A 22,891-nucleotide genomic window follows, 5' to 3' on the forward strand; every position below is an offset into this window, starting at 1 on the left:
ATCTTCTTCGTCTTCTCAAACTTTTAAAATACAATGCACAGCTATCTTGCCAAAAGCTATGAAATAAAATTTTGACGCCTAAACCTCATAATCTGTTCAAATGTTGGGAGTTGGGACTTGGGACCATGGAAGTCTCTATTCAAAGCCCAAAGGTATATATTATACCGTATACCTATTATTTAAATACTGGAATCCATAGGTAGGTATAGCGAAGGTTTTTAAAAATGTAGGGTTACTACCTACTAATATAAGGGCAAATGAAGTTGCGAACACATAATATTTTAAGTACTTACCAATAATTTATGATTGTTTTCTTTAGACAGAAAATTGAAAGGTCTAAGTGCCCCCTCTTGCTTATACCTTAATTAATCATCTTTATTGGGTTTAAAACAAACAAGCATTGAAATGTTAATTAAAATTTTATTACTTATTAAATATAAAGTTTAAAATTAGACAATCCTCATCATAGTCATTATTAATTTATTTTGAAACAATTTTCATGCTGTTGCTAGGCTTGAAAGTACTTTTTTGCCTAGAATTTCCGAGGTAACTTGCATTATAACTAGGGCTAGCTGGGAACTGTCCGCGCTATTCGACATAAGGAACTTTGCAGCCATTTTGTAGTCATCAATACCTAGGCCAGCTAAGTAATCGTAGACGATGTCGAAAACTGCGCCGAGTTTCTCCCTTATATCTTTCCATATGTCTCTCATCGATACAACTGAAAAAAAAGAAAGAAAAAAAGATTAAAATCCCTTTAGAAGTTTAAAAATAGGGTTTAAACATTTCAAAGTGAAAATTGGTTATTTTGTATTATTGCCAGGTATAGCTGCAAAATATTGCTAAGTATAGTTAAACCAAATAGGTGCTTTAGATTTCTACATACATAGAAGTCGTATCATGGGTTAATCTAGTTTCGTACTACCGCCACACAGTGTGATAAAAACCTCAATTTTGTTTCATCTCGTTTTTCTTTCAAAATACTATAGTTAATAGCTATACAAACATTAGAGTAGAACACCGAGATCGATATTATTTGTAGTTTTTTTGTTAAAGAGTGTCAAAGTTGGCCTTTTTCCGGGTCATAAATTTGCATAAAAATTGAATTAAAAAAAAACTAATCAAGTAACATTAATTTTGTTTATACCAATTGAATAAGCACCTAATAATATACTTTTTCTCCAAATTTGGTTAACCTACTGTGATCAAGTAAGGAGGTATTAATTTGTTTATTAATTTTAGTTTTTAATTTTTAATTTCCCCATTAGATCGAATTAGAAAAAGTTTTAAGCATGACACGTTAGTGTGAGTAATCCTTTATCAATGTTATTAAAAATCACATTCTAATAACGTCTGTGTCAGAAGTTATATCAAATTCAATTTATATCCGGATTTTTAGTGACCTAGGGTTGTCACTAAAAGTCTCTTGTTTGATTTATCCGGTTGATAATTTATTTTCCCCGACTACTTCAGAAGGTGATTAGATACTGTTTGAGCGTATAAATTAATTGATGTACGTTATATTTTTTTCACTTTTTAGATTATTTTTTATTAGACCTGCCTAAACGTGATCTTGATAATTTGCATATAGGCTACTTTCGTACACTATGTTTAGAATAATTAGGATTGTTAGCGTTAATATTATCACGTCACAATTGGGTATTTGAACAAAAACATTTTTGTGATAAATGGAAATCCATTTTTCTTTTATTTTTTTTTTCGCAATAATTCAAAAGTTATTTCTAAATTAAAATACCGAAGACAGGCCGACAGCTCCCGCACTAACCCGAACGCGTGTGACGTCATAACGTTAATTTTCACCACAGAACACTAAAAACAGTAGAACTAACATACCACGAATTAACAAACGAATGCTTTGATTGGACGCGTAGGTACTGAACCCAAATAAGCCTTAAAAAAATAAGCCCTAAATACTGAAAACAAAAACACACCTTCAATACTTAAAATAGAGAGAGAGAAAAAACGGGCACTTACGACATTTCTTATTTCGAGTCAAACTTAACTTATAACGATATTTATTCGAAGAAGTACATTTACATTCGATTTGAAATTAATATCTATACTTTTTGTAACAAAAGTATCAATAACCGTAATATTATTGTCTATTTAAAGATAAATTGTTATAATATTATATTTTCTGTCAAAATATCATGAATTAATTAATAATAAGTTCAACTCACATAAATTATTGAAATATGTACTTCTCATAAAAAATTAAAATGTACAATGTTGAATAACAAAACAAGACCATAATTGTTACCATAAATCATCATTTTATTTACGACTATCATTGAAATAATAGTAATTTATATTCATCAATATAAATGACTTTTATTATTTTACCAAAACAGATAATATCTCACACGCGCATGAAAAAAGGTTTACATCCGGATATAAAAAGTGGCAACCCTGAACAAAAAATTTAATTACTCTGTAACTTTTGATTTAGACGTCATTAGAATATGATTTTTATTAATATTGATAAAGGATTACTCACTCTATCGTGTCATGCTTAAAACTTTTTCTAATTCGATCTAATGGGGAAATTAAAAATGAAAAACTAAAATTAATAAACAAATTAATATCTCCCTACTTGATCACAGTAGGTTAACCAATTTTGGAGAAAAAGTATATTATTAAGTGCTTATTCAATCGGTATAAACAAAATTAATGTTACTTGATTAGTTTTTTTTTAATTCAATTTTTATGCAAATTTATGACCCGGATAAAGGCCAACTTTGACACTCTTTAACAAAAAAACTACAAATAATATCGATCTCGGAGTTCTACTCTAATGTTTGTATAGCTATTAACTATAGTATTTTGAAAGAAAAACGAGATGAAACAAATTTGAGGTTTTTATCACACTGTGCGCCATAGAATACAATTTTATGCATTTTATAAGTTCCACCTTACTAAATCTAAACGTCCAAATTGATTCAGTAACTAAATTTAGTCCTGTGAAATAGAGTTAGATAGATACATAGAAAATGCTTTATTTGTACAAAAATTAGAAACTAAGTTACAATTAAAAATAATATATGATCCTGTAAAAACAGGCGGTCTTACCGCTGAAAGCGGTTTCTTACAGACAACCTTAAGTTTAGAAAGTTAGGATCTTAATTCCTAATTATTAGCGTATTAAATCGGATCAAGTGTGGCTTTTGATTGGTGGAATCAGGAGCTTCTAATTATTATTATTAGTCTAATTTTTAGGATCCTAATAATTAGGACGATTAATATATAGTAAGGTGGAATAGTCAGAAAAGAAAAGAAAGAAAAGAAGAAAAGTTATCCATACAGTTATCCTTTATATTATGGTCATGGCATTCTTATGCAGCCTAAATTGATTAAATTAATATGGTAGAAGTAGATATTATTACTTTCTAGGACTGATGACTCCTAGGTCCTAAATCCCTAGCAATAATTGCTCAAAGACTACAAAAGAGAGTAAATAGCTCTAAATTTTATGATAACTTTTTGAATACATACCAACTAATCCAATGCCGCATATGCCTCCGACAGCCCCGCCAACCGCCGCACCAATTTTGCCGCCAAAATGTTTGCCAATCAAGGATCCTGCCAAAGTCAGCCCAGAGGTCACGAGTATGGCACTCTTTATTTTATTATCCTGTAGAACGACTCGAAAGTCAAATTGGTCTATGAGCTTCAATATGATCCCTTCCAGCGAATTGATATCGAAAGGCAGCACCGACGGCACGGATCCTCTTCTACAACACACCTCGAATCCTTCGCACAAGTCTGAATCGCATCCTTCTTCAATATCAGAGTCCTCGTAATCTGAATCCATGTTAAATTTCTTCGTTTTGAATGTCCTCTCTAAGCTAAAAATCTTTCACTTTGTTGTAACTTTGGCAGTATCCAGGCTTACGTGTTCGCAGCGTTCGTTAAAATAATGTTTTCTATGTACCCTCAATTATTTCAAGTATTAAAAAATAAATTGTAAATGTAGTCAACAGTAAAAAAGATTTAAAATGGCCTTCATGAAATATAATTTTGTTTAATATCACGTATGCTAAAGATTCATGAACTACAAAGACTATTCTAAAGCAGGCCTGCCTGCTTGCTTGCTCGAAAATCTTCGATTTTCCAAAGATTCATGAATAAGCTTACGCTTCCTGTCGCCTCACTGGCTGAGGCAAATTAGTTTGGTACATTTTAATAAAAGAAGAAGAAACAATACAGTGAAATGTCAACATAACTTGACATAACCTCAAATAGCTCAAAATTCAAAAAAATCTTATCTCCCTTATAAACAAAACAAAGGTTAAACTTTAAATCAGATTTCTATCGATATGTTTTATAAGATTTAACTTATAACTTAAGTTATTATTTTATCAATATAGAAGAAATAAGAATACGCCCTCACAAGCTTGAGCCATGGCATACAGAAGTGTGCAAAGAAAGTTAGGGAATAAATTAGCTGAAGAAATGCAACTTCTTGCCGAGGAGAAATGGATTTTAGACGCTCTTAATAAGATAAAAAAGCAGCGCAACTGCCTCCAAGTAAGTAAAGTTATAATATAATTTACTGAACTATTAGACATAAAAATTGTCACATAATTAAGTATATAAAATTAATACAAATACAAAAAGTTTATTTACTTATTTTATTTTCCTCCTTTTCCTTTTCTCTAAACAGATAGAAAGATTGCAACTTGAAAGTTTAAAGGCGGAAATAAACAGTGCTCCGGGTGAAGCAAGGACCCAATCAAATAATATCAATGAAACGAGTCCAACGTCTGCAAATGTGCAAAGCTCCACTTTAGACTTAATGCAAAGCAAGAGACCCAAATTGGACTCGGGACAATCTACCGAAGACATAGAACAAAATCATAACTATGAAATGGATTGTAATATGGAAGAACTAGATTTAATAGTATCTACTCCAGTTTTCAGTAAGTATTTGGTATATAACTGCTTAATATTAAAAATATTCCTATGCCTGTAACTTATCATTTCAGTACCATTGTGTCTGTTTCCTAGATTAATTGGATTGTTTAGTAAACACATAATACTGATGGCTTTCAAATGAATTATTTAAGAAGTGGTTAAAAATATGTTTAAGCAAAAGCAAAACAATTCAAATCTAAAGATTTTGAACCAATACTCCACCAGAATAGCAATATGTTCTTACCAGATTTCTAACAAGGCATTTTTTTATAGAAAGACCAACCGATATGGATTTATTTACTGAAGAGGAGGATAGCGATGATGATGATGACAATGTCGCTATAGACATCAATATGTTAATGAATGGTATTGAAGATGGAAATCGTGGGGCGTAGTTCAAATCTCATTACTCCTTTGATCGGAGATTCTCTGAATTCCCATTGTATTCTATTGTTGTCGCGATCACCGGTGCTCGTATAGGGCTTGAAGGATTAATTAATATTGGATAGCCCATTCTGTTTGGAAAACATGATCCGGGCAGACTAAGTCTGACCCCAGATAAACAGGACAAGAAATGCAGACTTCTAAAAGTTGTCATAATTTTATATAAAGATGTTAAATAAAAGATGTTATAATAACAAAGAATTTTAATAAAGTATTATATACAATCTTACGCATTAATTTATTAATATAAATATATGCTATTTACAATACAGTTACTAATATACACCAACAAAAATATATTTCCAAACCAAATAATGGCACTTCAGACGATTACTGTTGAGTAGTCAAGTTTTAGAAAAGATATTTTGTGATTTTTTGTTGAGAATTTTTTTTTCTATACTTACTGTAAATTTTTAAATACTTTTTATGTTTATCTTTAAATAAATTCATACGACAATAATGCTAAGTGTCCACATTTTACACTCATCAGAGCCTAATTCCAAGAGTAGGATGATTTCACTAATGCTCGGGCTACACTAACGAGAAATGCTGTTAATTATTGAGATAATTCTAAAACATGTTATAGCATTATCGCCTATTAAATTAAATGTATATAAAGGCGATAATCCTATAACATGTTTTAGTATTATCGCAATAATTAACGGCGTTTCTCGTTAGTGTGGCCCGAGCAAAGAATTTTGTATATTTCACAAAAAATAAATATGCATAAAACAGAACTTTAGATATTAATCAATATTAAAATAGTAACAAAAAAACAAGAATCTTATGAATCTGTTTAAAACAAGCGGTGAAAATTTTCTCCCAGTTTAGAAAGACGCAAAATATCGTATAGGAGGTAGCAACGTTTTCGAGAAAGTATTGCGCACTAATGAACTCAACGACGACTACCAGCAGCCAGACTCTAAGCAGAAGAGCAAGAATGACGACATAATATCACAAAATCAGCCCTCCTGACTCCTGAAATACATGTTTTTTAAACGTTGCTACTCTCGTACGTCTCGTACTAAAACGTCAACTTTCTTCCCGCTACGCTTACCGATGTTGCCTTTTTCGCCCCCGTCGACTGTCGAGGAGAAAAATAGTATACGCACCATGGGCAGTAAATAAGAAAGCCTCAGATCACATATTGTGATCTGAGGTATTTCTTATTTTCCTGCCTTATGTGCTTAATGATAAAATATATACTTTTTAGTTAATGGAATCGGACGTTACTAGGCAGTGTGGGAGGAGGGAGGTGCTGTACGCATGCCTATGCGTACACTCATTTACTCATTTACTTAAAGGTGGAAGTTGTTTTCGCGGAATATTGCTAAAAATAATAACAAACTAAATTTTAATTTACTTTTTATGCAGTGCATGCTAGTGCATGTATAATAATGTGACATAACATTGGATTTTTCTGTCTTATTGATTACTTAAAATATCCTTGTTGTTTGGTAACAGATTATTAAACGCGCGAAAAACAATATTATGCATGCTCCCTATTGAATATAATAAACAAAACACAAAAAGCTATTTTAATAAATAGCGGTAGTTACTTATCCCCTTACAAATTAATATTTACAAAGCGGATAATTTTTTATAAACCGCGCACAAATTTAAGATCGTTTCGCATAAAGGTGATCGCACATTTATCAGCACGCACTCGCCGAACGCACTTCATTTAGAATTCGTTGTATGAAATGATGTGAAACCTCGCACATTCGTCCGCACCGTACCGTACGCGCCGTATTTCGTGTAGGTACTATGCGGTGCGTTCGTCGCGTACGGCGCTGACAAATGTGCGATTAGCCGATTACCTTGAAGGTAAGTTGAAAATCGACCGCGAATGACAAAAATTCAAATGAAATGTCACTCTATGGCCTAGGCCATAGGTTTCATTTTCTACCGACCGAAATCGATTAGTCAAGCGACCCATGCCGCCGCTGGCCGCTGCACAGGTGCCTTACTCCCGAAACGAAAAGCACACATCATTTTAAAACTTTATGTTTTAAAATGATGTGTGCTTATACTTAGATATTCTAATTAAGTCGGTTTAAGCTTTAGTTTAGTATTTAAGCTGTATTTAAGTAGGTAACTTTAATTGACCTTCTAGTTAACTAAACATTGTATATTTAAATAGTTAATTTTAAGGTTGTAGTTATCTTAATAAAAAAAAATAAAAAAATAAAAATAGAAACTGATATCGATTTCGATTTTCGATTTCAATGGTGTTTTGTCATTTTTTAGATGGCTAAAGTGTCAAAAAACCGTTGAAATCGCAAAACGAAATCGATATCAGTTTCGAGAGTAAGGCACCTGCTTTGTAGTGGCGTAAAGCAAAATGAAACCTATAGCCATAAAGGGGCATTTATGTGAGTTTTTGTCGGTCGGTCGCTTGCCGCGAGGATCGGAAAGTCACATTTAGTATAAAGAAATTATTTCACAGATATTAACCTGGGCGTACTCAGGTTCTGGGCCGGGGCCCGGGGGGGGGGGGGGGGGGGGGGGGGGGGGGGGGAAATCAGATTTTTTATAAGCTAGGTGTTTATAAAGATTAAAAAATTAATAATTTTTGGTTGTGGGTTGTGAGTCGCAGAATTTCTGCCGGGCAGAATTCTGCTGCATGCAGTTTCATACAAAAATCTTGTTTGTATGAAAAAAATTCTGTCCGGCAGAAATTCTGCGGCTCACGACTCACAAATTACGCTCGTTTGGCTTCGCTCTTAGAAAGTTTAACTCTTGACGCGGAAACGGCTGAACCGATTTAGATGAAGGGTACGGAGATACTTTGAGTCCCGGGAAAGGATATAGGATTTTTTTGGGGAAAAATGTACGGTACCTGCGCTATAAACTAATTTCGGCGCAATAAAGTTGCAATAATATACCAATAAAATAATTTCTCTGGTCTGGTCTACGAATAATAAAAACTAGGGCAACGGAACTCCCATATTTCAATCGTTTAGAATTTGGTTCTCAAGGTTCTTTTCGCACACTAAAATAATAATATGGCAATAGCTACCAAAAACTACATTCAAATTGTCAAAATAAGGCCGTTGACGATGATTGTCACTTCTATAATTACACAAAATTCTTGTATGTATTCGGGTCACATTTTGTAGAATCGGAACAAATGACAGAGTTACTCTTCCTTAGTTTTTATTATTCGTAGGGTCTGGTTTAATGTTACATAATATACGCTTTCTGTCACCTCCAGTTTCGTCGAAAGATCATAATGTTAGACCATAAAGTTAATATACCTAGCGGAATAGAGCAACAATCTCGAGCTGTCAAACGAAACCGAAATTGGTTTCATCTGTGTGTAAAAATATGTGTACGTATACACTTACACAAGCATGATTGAACATGAATTCTATGAGATTAAATTGTCAACGTGCGGCACGTGCCGACTGGACTTCAAAAAAAGAGTGCTGCTGTCATGTATCACACGTCTCTTTTTACCACGCAGTGTTACTGATAGTGACATCTCTCTTGCTCAGGCCTTTGTTTCTCTATTCCGCTAGGTATATTAACTTTATGTGTTAGACGCGGCCCGTACAAGACTATTACGTACCTACTAGACATTGACTGTCAAAGCCTTTTCATCACACGAGGAATGAGTATGACGGTCATGTATTTTAAGAAACCTCCTGATCTTTGAAAGTCAGTTTACAAAATAAATAACATCAAATAAGCTGAATGGTAAAGTAACTCTTAAATAAAATAAGTACGAATCTAAAATATAAACTAAATATTAAATCACTGGTCCTTGAATAACAATAATATTATAGCAGTTATTTCGAGTAGTCCTTTGGATTGGCCGCTAAATGCTAATAATAAGTTATAAATTCGAATTTTGATACAAATAACCTCTTTTGTAAATCAGTTAAAAGATTAAAGAACAGAAAAGCCAAATTATTCTTACCCAAAAAATTATAATAAGTACTTTTAATACTCAATAGTCCTGACTCCTGAATAAAACATGTCCGTCAAGTATTAAAGTCACATTTTGGTGGAGAAATATTCAACGTAGCCTAGTCCAACCGCCGCACTCACACATTTAATGATGATTAAACTTCAATTTAATGAAGAGTTTGACAGATAATGTATGGAGATAATTTGACGACCTCTGTGGCTCAGTGGTGAGCGCGTCGGTATCTCAAGCCGGGGGTCGGAACAAAAAGTTTTCAATGTTCCCGAGTCTGGATGTGTATTAAATATGTGTATGATATAATAAAAATCATAAATATATGTATAGTATAAAAGCATTAAATATACTTCCGTTGTCTGGTACCTGTAACACAAGTCCTTTAGGTACTTAGCACGGGGCTAGACTGACGTGGTGTGAAGCGCCCATAGATATTATTATAAAATGTCAAAATCTTCATTTAATTACAGTTGCATTAATTAATATTCGTCTCTGAGTGCAGCCGGAGTCTCTTTATAATCATTTCAAATCTTGGTTAATAGTCAAGTCGTCCATTGCACTAGTCAAAGTTACACAGTATTCTGACTCCTTTCCAGTTACCATGTAAGCCCATGATAGAGTCTATAGCAGCTATTCTCAAAGTGTACTTCAAAAGCCTGGTAGGGGCTCCGCGAGCAAATCATACATTGTTTTTAGAATCTTTCAATTTAAAAATTCATCAGATACCAGCATGGAGATAACTCTTCAATACACAAAACATTCTTTTTGGAGGTTCCGTCAAAAAAGTCAAACACACCATGCCGAAGTACCGCGGCGGAAGGTCGGCATGATTCTGCCTGCAATATATTTTAAAATACCGATGACACACCATGCCGAAATTCTGTCGCGTTATATTGTATGCGTTTGACATTGCAGACGTAACCTTGCCGAACTTCCGCCGCGGAAATTCGGCATGGTGTGTTTAGACACTTAAAAGGATTCCGCCACCAAAAAATTTTGAGAACCGCCGCGCTGGTCTATTGCATGTAGTCTGTCAAGAAAGAGTGGGCGCTGAAATAAATTTTCTAAACATAATCACGATTCAGGATCAAATGGTAGTTTTTACGCCTTGTGTTTTCACAGAGAACGTTTGTACACTTTAAATATTAACGTTCTGATACATTTTTTATTTGCAATAGTAAGGTTTTTGTACTTTTTATGTAATTTGAAAATTATATTCGGCGTCGACTCTTTTTTGACAAGCTGTACATCAGTCATGGGCATAGACACAATACTGCATGACGGTGAGACATTTGCAATACTTAAGGAGTGTACTCGGTACTCGATTCTCATTATAATTATGTAATAAAATTAGGTACTTAATTTTTTATTTAATTTCCCTATAAATAAATGAATCATGGATCCTGAGTGAATTACGCGGCTAGGCAAGTAGGCATACTATGCAGCCGGCGCGGCGGAGTACGCCATCAAAGAAACACCGCGCCGCTACCCTTCCCGCGCGCGGTGTCCACGCGTTAGGTAAATAATTATTTAACTTTAAGCTACATTTACTCAGTAATCAATTGATATATTTTTTGTATCTAATATAATAGCCAAATATCACGTCGTCGAGTATTGAAAATGTCTCACCAGTCATGTTGTATATGCCCCTCTTTTGTCATGGGACATTGGCCAACGTGAGAAGGCCGCATATAACTTACATTCTGTGAGTTCAGTTGGAGTTAACAATATAAATGTTAAAATCGTGTGAAACTTTTTTACACACATACAATGAAATCATTCTCCACAGTTCTACTGTACAAAAATATATCCGTATACTGCCGCTGTGTGTGTATCACGACTCGGTGTAAAAGAGTATGTACGCGGCGCTGGATTTCACTTCGCTCGGCGGAATCTCTGTCACGACATGGTCGTCAAACTTGTGCCATCTGGAAATATAAAAAAAACTAGTGTTGATATGATTATTTTTTCTATCTAAACAGAAAAGTAAAAAAGGAACATATTATATTATACTAGACGTTCCGCGCGGCTTCGCCCGTGTTAATTAAATATTTCACATAAAAATCAGTCCACAAAAAAAAACCTATGATCCTTCACGTGGTCTACTTCTTATCTCATCCAAATAACCTCTATGTGTTTTTAGTAAAAATTTCAGGGGTAAACAATAAACTATTTTATTTAATGATGGTTGGACTTATCAATAAATTAAAAATGCAGTATGGCGGCAAATCTTATTATGTATGAACTAAGACCTTTAATTTATTGATAAGTCCAGTCATCATTAAATAAAATAGTTTATTGTTTACCTCTGAAATTTTTTATAAAAATTAAAAACACATAGAGGATTTGGCAGGCCCAAGTCCCAACGACAATATGACGTGTGCAACATGTTGGAATTTGGTCCGATTGTTGACTGTATGTACTGGTAGCGCCCTCTCGCTGACCTTTGTGTAATATTCCCTACTAGCTCAGGCGCATCGCAGACGACAGACGGACAGACTATCCGTGACGCACTTTTGTCGTCTGTGAAAATAGAACGTATGCAATTATATGCAGTAACGCACACGACGCGCAGCGCAGACGTGTGCGTTACTGCATATAATTGCATACGTGCTATTTCCACGGACTAAAAAGTGCGTCACGGATAGTCTGTCGTCTGCGCTGCGCCTTAACGTGATCTTCAAATAATAATTCAAAATAGATATTTTGGGTAGTTACTAATAACGCAATGAAATTTGACTAAGCTTATCTCAAATATGCCAAAATATACTCACTTTCCGAATTCACTGCTTTTGCAGTATGCGGTATAATGGCCCCCTTCCATCGAACCGTAATGGTTTGACACAGCGTATAAATTGTAAAAAGACGGGTTATCAGACGACTGCAGCGAAAACTGCCTCATGTCTAGGTCTTCTAGTGGAAAATCGATGAAAGTCTGCTTTTTTCTGTAAGTATTACACATATACTCCTTGGGATCTACGTAGAATCTCTTAAAATGGATGACTAGGACCGGCGGAAGACGGGATATGTCGAGCTTCTTGACCGCATCACGCTTCTCTTTGCAGTTGGGGCAATTCCAGCCCGGTATTGTCTCACCGTTCAAGTACAGTTTGAGACAATCCTGGAATAGTGACAGATAATGTTAGATATAGACTAGTACAATCATAGACTAAGGGTCTGTTTCACCACTTCCTGCCTAACTTGACTGACGAAGTATGGAGAATTTGTCAAAAAAGTTGTGAATAGCCTATTCGGCACTTTATCATAAAGTGGTGAAACGGATATATACGTATAACGGATATGCATAAGGAAATATAGTATTTACTGGTCTGTGGTAAAATATAGTACATAGTGCAGTAATAAAATACAGACATGACAGATGAAGTATGGAGAATTTGTCAAAAAAGCTGTGAATAGCCTATTCGGCACTTTATCATAAAGAGGTGAAACAGGCCCTAAGGAAATGTAGTAAAATATGTAATATGTACTGGTCTGTAGTAAAATATAGTATATAGTGCAGTAATAAAATACTAGTACAAAAGATTCTTGTAGGCTGTTAATAATAATAATCAAAAAATCTACACAGTGCTTACAGAGCACCGATTGAATATCTTTAAGCTTGACCTATGTTACTCAGCGGGGCGGGGCGTATTTTTCATGTAAGTTTTATAACCAAGTTCACGTGTACGCCAGTATGCGTAAATGCATGACGTATACACCGTACGTCATGCGTGTACGTCGTGCGTATACGTACAGCTAGCGTGTGTATACATACCGTGAGCATGCATATACGTTGTGGCGTGCGTATACGTACCACGAGCGTGCATATTATACGTATCGCGCGTGGCGTGTATGTCGTGCATGTACCATCGAGGAAGTTGATTCCTATGCAATTGACAGATCAACGTTATTTGGTCGAATATGTCAATTCAATGTTAATTGTGATCTGTCAGCTGGGTTTGACGTAACGCAACCAAACTACTTAGGTCCCCGATTTGCGTAGGAATCAACTTCTCTGATAGTACGTACTGCGAGCGAGCATACACGTACCGCGAGCGTGCTAAACTACGAAGTAGGAATCGTAGGTGATGGAGGCGGCGGCGCAGACCATGCAGCGGACGGTGGACCGCATCTGCCCGTAGCCCACGAGCGTGCGTGCATATACATACCGCGAGCGTGCAGCGCGGCGCGCGCGGCGGCAGCTCCAGCGACAGGTTGGAGAAGGAGTCGTAGGTGACGGAGGCGGCGGCGCAGACCGTGCAGCGGACAGTGGACCGCATCTGCCCGTAGAAGAGCCGCAGCACAAGGCTCTCGCGCGCTCGCGTGTACTCCACCCACGCACGCTCCGCGGGGCTTAGCGACTCCTGAAAATATAATCATATTAAGACGTATACCAAACGATCCAGCTAACTTCGTATCACTTCTCTCCTAATATAAATCTTTCCTGCAGTGCGATTGACGATTCCCGTGACCCGTTTGACACGGTTTCGGAAACTTTACCGTGCAGTCATTGATCAATGCTTAGCGCGGCGAGCGTTTATTGGATGTCGCGCCATGAACTTTCCGAATCCGAGGCGAATTACGCATTGTGCCCTGTGAATCAGCCCGCGGGGCTAAAATGGTCACATTTAGCAATTCCTCTCAATCAATTCAGCAAATGAATTGTCAAAACTGTTAAACTGACAGATGTCAAATCAGTAAAAAACTACAGAAATGAATTGCAAGCAGAGTTACATTTTGCGATTTTAGAAAAATGAACCATATTATGATTCATATTGTGATTCTTCAAAGCAACCATTTTAGCCCCGCCGGTCTCAAGACGCGGTTCGGCTCTGTGATTGGTCCAAATTTTGACAGCAAACCAATCACAGAGCCTGAACCGTGTCTTGAGACCGAGATGCATCTTGAGTACTAACTATTTATACCAGCCTAAAACACTAAAATTAGCGAAAGCGAAAACCACTCTCGTGTTTTAGCGTGACTAACAAAATTATGAATTCATTTCTATTTATATAGATTTTTATCGACGACCTCAGCTCTGGTGGCTCAATCGGTGAACGTGTCGATAGCTGGAGATCGCGGGTTCGGATCTAGCAGGCAGAACGTCTTATGTCGTTATGAACCGAATTTGACGATTCTTTTTTTGTTGGAAATACTGTTTTGTCTTTTTCAATTATTAGTAACGCTGGGTCAGATGATGGAAGCATACCAGCCAGGCTGACCAGCGGTGGCGCAGGAACGAGCACAATGGACGGCCTGCCGCTTTTGCCTAGCAGTGGGACAGCTTTATAGGCTAGTAAGGCTGGCTACCTTGTTGGGTGGTTTGATGGTGAACTGCAGGTCCAGGTGGAGCCAGTCCATGAGGATGGTGAGGAACTCGTGCGAGTCCTGCTGCTCACTGCCCCGGAACGCGCGCTGGTGTCTGCCCACCTCGTTCTGTGAATTTAAACGTTATTGTAAGTGATTTATGGTTGGGAATTGGCAACTTTGTTCTGGGAAAATAGACTATTTATTTTGTCAACAGAGGCGCAGCTCTCGCCCGGAGGTACTTGGCCGCCCTTAAGGTTGCATTCGAATCAAGACGACCGCGACGCGAGACCACGACCCACTGCTTTATATGAATTAATAGGAAGTGCTGACGGATGCAAGCGACCGAGTCGCGCGACATGTGGGCGTGACCTGCCGGCGACTTGCGTCGTGGTCGTCTTGATTCGATGCAACCTTTAAAGGTGTCCTTGGGTCTATGTGTGTGCGTCTCGTTTGTGTCAGTCCAAATGTCTACTGTCTACCGTATCAATAGCCGTGCAACCGTAAAGTTGTGTTTGTGTGTATGTGTCAATGTCAGCGTGTCCGCAGTCTCCACACCGGTGTCACTCACCCGGAGGTCCTTGGCGGCGATGAACCTGTACTGTCCGGACCACAGCGCGCGCACCACCGCCGCCAGCTCCTCGGCTATAGCGCCGCGTGTGCTGTGCGATCTGACGACAATGTTATTACAACCGTTGATAAACCATGAGAACATAGTTATGTCACTTAGGGCCTTCCTAATGTGCCGGATAGGCTATCCACAACTTTTTTGACAGATTCTCCATACTCTATCTGTCATGTTAAGTGGTGGATAGCCTATCCGGCACTTATCAGGAAGTACACTTCAAAAACCCATAATTATATGCTGCTCAAATACAATAGTTCATTTCAATCACACGAGACCCAATAATTATATGATATTTTTAGCATTCTATAAGCCCCCTCTATATTTTCGTATTGGTTGTCTTCCAATCGTGAATAGACTCACCCTAGGTTTCGTTATGTGTATTCGTATCCCCCTCTCAAATTTCAAGCCACGTCCACTCACCTGTTAATACACTCGAGGTACTTCCCGTTACAGAAGTAGGAGACGAGTATATTCGTGTTGTTCAGGCACTGTATTATCGAGTTCATATAGCACGTGTTGCCCAGGTTCTTCAGACCCGTCAGCCCACGGCCCTGGAAAATGAGAAAGATATAGATAGATGGATAATATAAATCTTTATTACTCACAAATTGGTACTCTAGTTTACAGTGAAATATAAATATAAAGTGGGCAAGGGCGGCTTTATCGCTATAAGCGATCTCTTCTAGGCAACCGTGCGACTATGAAGTTGAGACTAAGGGCCTGCTTCACTACTTCATAGGCTATCCACTAATTAACTTGACGAATTAAGTATGGAGAATCTGTCAAAGAAAAAGTTGTGAATAGCATATTCGGCATTTTATCAGAAAGTGGTGAAACAGGAACACAAAAATCAAGAACCAGTGACAGCCAGACTTTGGTCATTATACAGGGTGTAACAAAAATAAGTGATAATACTTAAGGGTGTGTACGCGTTCCTTGTAGAGAGTTCACTGTGAAAGTAGTAGCGCTGAAAGACCAACATTTTTTTTCACTTTTGTATGGGGAAACTCGTGACGCTCGGGCCCATGCCCATACAAAAGTGAAAATAAAATTTTCGTCTTTCAGCGCTGCTACTTTCACAGTGAACTCTCTACAAGAAACACGTACACACCCTAAAGTGTTAGCACTTATTTTTGTTATACAATGTATAGGTGTTATATAATCCGGCAACTATGGAGTTTCGGTGGCGGTTATTTTAGGAGGTATCCAGTCATAGTAAAAGGAGGGGAAGTAAGTTATCTTCATACAAAGGCACCGCGCGCGGCTTGTATGTGTGCGCCATAGTATCAATGCGTCGCCACGTACGGCACACAACAAAATCTCGGCGGTACCAGCCTAGTAAAACTGGCCGAGATTTTGTTGTGTGCCGTACGTGGCGACGCATTGATACTATGGCGCACACATACAAGCCGCGCGCGGCGCCTTTGTATGAAGATAACTTACTTCCCCTCCTTTTACTATGATCCAGTTCTACCTGACCTTCGATAAAGAGTATAAGTTTTTAGCTTATATTCTTCGAGGTAATCAGGTAACTGTAAAAATCTCGTCTTCGACTGGCGGACATTTTTAACAGTCGCTACACACTGCCAGAAAACCTAAAACTGTCTTATAATATTAGACATACCTACAGTTACCCCGAAGCCAAAGCATATGATGCCATAGCTTTGGCATGGGTTTTGGGTAGATTTGAATACAACTGACATATTGCAAACAAAATGATTTGACGACGCGTCACGCGTACCGCGCCATAAATCTGTGCTTGGGACTTGAGAGCATGGAGCAGTTCCCAAACTGTTTTTATTGCAACGCGCTGATACTCATTTTCATGAACTGCGCCACGGGCGTAGCCAGAGGGAGGGCTAGATCAGTCTTGGACCTGAGAAACCGCACATTTTGAGTGATGTGTCTTTAAAATCCGGGCAAACCTTGTCTCCCAGGCTCTTACATAATACAGCTACGTACGAATTACGATGCATGTTTAAAACGACCGAGGCATACCGCGTACGATGTAATCCTGTTATAGTGATGTAATTAGTGTAAGGGACACATCAGTTTATGTGATTAGTAACGAGCGTAAAACGCACTTAATGGTAAGTGTAAATGTAACGGCCCCACTCTGGGTGATGATTAAACTTCGGTATAATGAAGAGGTTGACTGATAATGTATGAAGCTTATGTCAAATTCTCAATTTAATTACAGTTTTCGGCACGAATGGGCCGGCTCGACCGGAGAAATACCACGTTCTCACAGAAAAATGGCGTGAAACAGCGCTTGCGTGAAACATCCCTGCCCTCCCCTATAATTATCCTATTCCCTCTTAAAAGGCCGGCAACGCACCTGCAGCTCTTCTGATGCTGCGAGTGTCCATGGGCGACGGAAGTTGCTTTCCATCAGGTGACCCGTTTGCTCGTTTGCCCCCTTATTTCATAAAAAAAAATATCGAGAGAGTAAGAGAGCCGATGACATTGGTCCACCTGTACAGCAAGGATCGACAGCGGAGACCAACCATGAAACCACGATAATATAAACAAAAAAAAACTTCTGCAGACAGTATTTCATTATCATGGGATCTGTGCAGTATCCTGTTTCAAACAACAAAAGAATCATCAAAATCGGTTCACAAACGGCGAAGTTATTCGCGAACAAATGGAAGGTTCCATGCGCCTTTTTTGGTTTTTTGCTTACTTTTCAGGAGTGGTCAAGATATTCAAGACTTTTTGTATGTTTATCTCCTAACTTGTCTAAATAAAGTTCCTAAGTCAAAGTTTCTGCTTTAGACTTTTCCATTCACAATTATTATTATTCGTTGACTAGGCTCTTTTAAAAGAGAGCTGACATCTGGAGCCGTACCACGAAACAGTTTTGAGACTCAAACAATCGTACGAGAATGCCGCGTCCTGCTCTAACAAACGTGAAATGACGTTGTTAGAGCAGGACGCGGCATTCTCGTTCGATTGTTTGAGTCCCAAAACGGTTTCGTAGTAGGCCTCCTGTCTCGGTCACCGTCATCGGAACCGGGGTATGCGGTCTATAATTACTGAATATGTGAGTGGAAGAACACGATATGTAACAGTAAAAAAATGCCGTTTTTTTTTGCATAAATGGAGGCTTTAGGGACGGAAAAATGATTTGAAATAAAAAAAAACTGTTCATTTTATGTGTAGTCAGATACATTAGCCAGGTGATGAAGTAGATAAGTTACAAGGTTTGTTCGAATTATAAGGGAAAACAAACGTGTTACAAAATGTACTAATTACGTCTTCAATTATTATACTCTAGACCTAGAAACCTAATTCTGGCGTAGTCAGTTAAACTGTCTATGTTTTACAATGAAAATGTCAAGGATACTATAATCCCTTTATAGTCGGTCTTGACCCCCGTGCGTGTACTGTAAATATTAATGTGCTGAATAAATGAAGTTCCCTGGTGTACACTTTGTTTTTAGCCAACAATAAAAAAGGAGGAGGTCCTATTGACACCGAAATGAAGAGCGACGCTACATTTTTATTATAGCCACAAATGGAACTTTATTTACTATACAATTTTGGGGACATAACGAGAATTTTAGCTGCGTTCAGTTAAAACAAAAGATTACGCTGTGATTAAAAACGGCCAAAAATGATCACATAATTGTTGTACGATCCCTTTTGTCTGTGCCATAAAGTTTTTTTTTTTTTTTTTTTTTATCTATTTTTATGGGGGTTTTTGCCAATAGACATGTCAACCCCATCGTATCCGCCGTGCCATAAAGTTAATATACCTAGCGGAATAGAGCAACAATCTCGAGCTGTCAAACGAAACTGTGTGACAAAAAAAAATATGTGTACGTATACACTTACCCAAGCATGATTGAACATGAAATCTATGAGATTAAATTGTCAACGTGCGGCACGTGCCGACTGGACGTCAAAAAAAGAGTGCTACTGTCATGTATCACACGTCTCTTTCTACCACGCAGTGTTACTGATAGTGACATCTCTCTTGCTCAGGCCTTTGTTTCCCCATTCCGCTAGGTATATTAACTTTATGGTCTGTGCTGACTGCTGACACAGACACATTACACACCCTTCAGTATCATCATTCATTTATTTCATACTAGATGACGCCCGCAACTCCGTTTATCGCGCAGGAACCGTACATTTTCCCGGGATAAAAAGCATCATATGTCCTTTCCCAGGACTCAAAGTATCTCCATACCGACAGTAAAATCGGTATAGCGGTTTGGGCGTAAAGAGGTAACAGACAGACAGACACACTTTCGCATTTATAATAATAATTATTAATATATATTATGTAGGGATTCTGTATACCATGCGGTCAATTGGTATAATGTTTTCGTGGTATGTACTCACACGTTTGAACCAGCACAGCGGGTGGGTGGGTTTCAGTCGCACCTTCACCTTCAGCACCATCACCGCCAGCGGTATACATTTCTGCTCGTGGCGCACAATGGTTGCCTCTTACGTCTCGAGTGTCCGGACTTTGAGCTATCTCGATATTCCGGAATTTATACTATCTCGAGATTTCGGACTTTACCCTATCTTGTGATTCCTTTGTGATATCTCGACTTTCCGAACTTGATACTATCTCGATATTGCGGACTTTATCTCGATATTCTGAACTTTACACTATTTTGAGTTTTCGGACTTGGAGCTATCTCGATATTCCGAACTTTAGCCTCTTACCGCTCTCGAGATTCCAGAATTTGCAGCTATCTCGAGTTTCCGGACTTTACACTATCTCGAGATTCAGAACTTGTAAATTAAGAACTCTGAACTTTATCGGAGCGATTTGGTAAGGCTTTGAAGATTTATGCAGCTTGACTCGCTATATTGATATTACGGCAATTTTATTTATAATAAAATAATAATATTAACCCAAGGGAGTGGGAATTTTATGGAGCGATATCGCAATCTTCAAATTTTCAAAATAGATGTTTCGAACTTCTACCAAGATTGTACGAGACTCCGGATTTGATAATATTATGCTATCTCGAGATTCCGGAATTTTAGTCCGAGGACTTTTTATACAGCAATATAAAATTATAACAGGCACCGAAGCGCCCTCTTGACAAATCTGTAAGCTCGAGTTTAGAGGAAATGTTTACTTGAATTTCGTAGCTTTCTTTCTATTCTTTTATTCACGTGGTCTTATACTTGGAAAGGGGGAAACACAACACCAATAGCACTAGGAGGTACAATATGAAGAACGTAGCCAAAAACGAAGGAACTGCTACATACAGCATGCCTTCAAACACCATTCAAAGATGAACTTTAGTCAGAGAAATTTTCAGTTCAGTTTTCTTTAAAAGACGAAATTAAAAAATTGTTGCTCGCACTTTTTTAAAATTGCAGGTTAATTTAGGTTTTATGGTCTTAATTATGTGTTAATTTGTTTTAAAGTTTTTTTAAGCGTATATTTCGCTCGTCGTACTGCGGTCGAGGTGAAAGACAGACACAGACTGGTGGTTGTTTATATTTTACGCACACGGGAGAATTACTAGGGTTGTCGCTTCGCTATAATTTGTTCTAGCTAGTTCTAAATTGAAGACATGAGGGGTTGAAGTGGGAACTAACAATTAGAAAACCGTCGCTTTTATTGCATAAATGGAGTAGAACAATTTTTTTTATTACTATCAAGATTTAAGCTAATTTTTCGTGAGTAACTTCATTATGATAAGACGAACAACAATTTCCCCAGCGAACATTCTCAGAAGTGGTAGCTAACACAGAAAAATATTTATTTTTAAAGCGCACCTGACCCTAACTTTACTACTTACATACTTAAACCTAGATCTCAAAATCTGTAAGGTCTAGAAAACTGATTTGTTGACACAAGTAACTTCAGTTCATGAAGATTAAAAGACAAAACACGATTACTGAAAAAATGCTCGATAGTTTCTTTTTTACAAAAAACCTTGTTTTAGACACATTTTTGCTTGGATCTTCGAAGTTTGCTGACTTTTCTTTAATATTTTTTAATATCTGAAAAAGGCATTGATAAAACCTCAATTTGCTCAAAACACTTTTTTCATAATCAATATAGTTCCTCTTTTATTCAAGTAAAACTAACTTGGCGATGATTCCGCGCCGTCTTTTTTCACCTGGCATATGAAAGACGGGCGTGAGTGTGAAGAGAGGAGGACGATGTTTGATTTTTGGAGTCAGGAACGGTCTTAAGGCCCTGTATTCCCAGAAACGGACGATTTTTAAGATTTAAAAGTGACAGTAGACATAAAAATATAGTAATTTCAATTCTGAAAAAAATATATGTGTTAGTTAAGGATCTAACACAGTGGAATTTATATTCCATTACACAATATCATGAGAAAAAAATCTCAAAGTTACCTCTTCTTTTAACGAAATTTCCATACTATGTCCAAATTATTTGGAATTTTCAGATAATTTTTACACTGAATTAAAGACAAAGAATATATCTAGGGCGATTCGTTTTTTTGACTCAATTTAATTGATGTATAAAAAAACGACGATCAAAAAACTATAAAATAGCAGGCGCAAAGGTTCGGCTGGTACGCTTTCAGTCACACACTTTGCGCCTAATAATTAAATAAATTTAAAAGTTAATAAAATATTTTTAAAAGTTAACTTAAAAGTTAATCCGTTAATCAAAATGTTAACTTCGTTAATTAACGATTAACGGATTAACGAGTTAATGCCCAGCTACGATTAAGTTAATATATCTCTTCACGTCTAAACTATTAAACCAATTTTGATAAAAGTTGGTAGAATACTTTCAGCCTTGAAATGGATAAGTATACCTAATACGATTTTATTTCCGCGGGTAATCACAAACGAATATCGCAGCGAAGTTGTGGGCTGTTTCCACCTATTTCCACACCCTAAATCCAAAATTAAACGTTTTCGCGTAATAGACAGACAAACTTTCTCATTTATAAATAATAATATTATTATCAATACTAAAATGAATTACAATAACGACATTGACCTTCGTGATTTTCGTCCAACGTGTCTACAGTAATCTTGTTATGGACTTATGGTCCGAAACCGCGCGTGGGGACAAACGTGGCCACACCTCGTGCTGCTAAACATCGCGGCTTTATAGAAAAACGGCGCGATAAAAGTATTGTACTCGTAACTCGTACCGCCGCGTGCCGCCGCGCATATCAGAGACATATTTTAAGTACTACTACTACATTTAAGAGGATCGACTACCGGGTCCATCTCCATACAAAAAGCCATAACGTTTTGCTACCCCTAAAACTTATCCGATTTCAACGATTTTTCACTATGTTATTGCCTCTAGTGAAAACTATGCTTCTACGTTTTCTTTTTATCAAAATTTTTGTTAGTTTGAAAGTTACGAGCTTCTGAAATCTAGGTTTTTAGGGTCAAATCTTTCTCATTTTAAATGGTTTGTATTTGAAAAACAACGTAAAATTTCAAACAAAGCAAAACGTACAAGCGTAGATTAGATTTTGCTGAAAAGATTCATACCAAAAAATATTAGTTTTAGTACAGTGTAGGGGATGCAAAACGTTATGCCCCGAAACGCGATTTTTGTCTAAAAATACCCAGAATCACAGCCGAGCTGCAACTCTCTCTATCGCACGTTTGCGCGGGGGCCGAGCGCTGTGGCGACAGAGAATGGTTTTCCAAATACCTATTTT

At 37.3% G+C, this 22,891-nt stretch overlaps 3 protein-coding genes across 5 annotated transcripts in view; 1 reads left to right on the top strand and 2 right to left on the bottom strand.

Moving 5' to 3' along the window:
- Nucleotides 1-463: 463 nt before the first annotated feature.
- On the bottom strand, nt 464-3,944 carry LOC121735896. The gene is made up of 2 exons (XM_042126895.1): nt 3,514-3,944; nt 464-721 (listed from the first exon to the last, which is right to left on the bottom strand). The coding sequence occupies exons 1-2, from the start codon at nt 3,830-3,832 to the stop codon at nt 498-500; spliced, it is 543 nt and encodes a 180-aa protein (XP_041982829.1). The 5' UTR covers nt 3,833-3,944; the 3' UTR covers nt 464-497.
- Nucleotides 3,945-4,247: 303 nt separating this feature from the next.
- On the top strand, nt 4,248-5,608 carry LOC121735897. 2 transcript variants are annotated; one of them, XM_042126897.1, is made up of 4 exons: nt 4,248-4,548; nt 4,685-4,940; nt 5,209-5,340; nt 5,428-5,608. In XM_042126897.1, the coding sequence occupies exons 1-3, from the start codon at nt 4,423-4,425 to the stop codon at nt 5,328-5,330; spliced, it is 504 nt and encodes a 167-aa protein (XP_041982831.1). In that variant the 5' UTR covers nt 4,248-4,422; the 3' UTR covers nt 5,331-5,340; nt 5,428-5,608. The 2 variants fall into 2 exon arrangements, with proteins under 2 accessions (XP_041982831.1, XP_041982830.1); XM_042126896.1 differs by having other exon boundaries at nt 5,209-5,608.
- Nucleotides 5,609-10,904: 5,296 nt separating this feature from the next.
- The window catches only part of LOC121735891 (ubiquitin carboxyl-terminal hydrolase 8), a 60,472-nt gene continuing 48,485 nt past the window's right edge, over nt 10,905-22,891 (bottom strand). The window contains exons 1-7 of one of the 2 annotated variants that reach the window (XM_042126878.1): nt 19,596-20,121; nt 15,663-15,793; nt 15,186-15,285; nt 14,618-14,743; nt 13,477-13,671; nt 12,082-12,428; nt 10,905-11,235 (exon numbers count right to left, since the gene is read on the bottom strand). In XM_042126878.1, coding sequence (XP_041982812.1) covers nt 11,142-11,235; nt 12,082-12,428; nt 13,477-13,671; nt 14,618-14,743; nt 15,186-15,285; nt 15,663-15,793; nt 19,596-19,655 — 1,053 coding nt within the window. In that variant the 5' untranslated portion in view covers nt 19,656-20,121 and the 3' untranslated portion in view covers nt 10,905-11,141. Of the gene's footprint in view, nt 11,236-12,081; nt 12,429-13,476; nt 13,672-14,617; nt 14,744-15,185; nt 15,286-15,662; nt 15,794-19,595; nt 20,122-22,891 lie in introns of those variants that run through there. The other variant, XM_042126877.1, reaches the window with a different exon arrangement.

Source organism: Aricia agestis, chromosome 18, assembly GCF_905147365.1.
Source record: "Aricia agestis chromosome 18, ilAriAges1.1, whole genome shotgun sequence".
NCBI classification, from domain to species: Eukaryota; Metazoa; Arthropoda; class Insecta; order Lepidoptera; family Lycaenidae; genus Aricia; species Aricia agestis.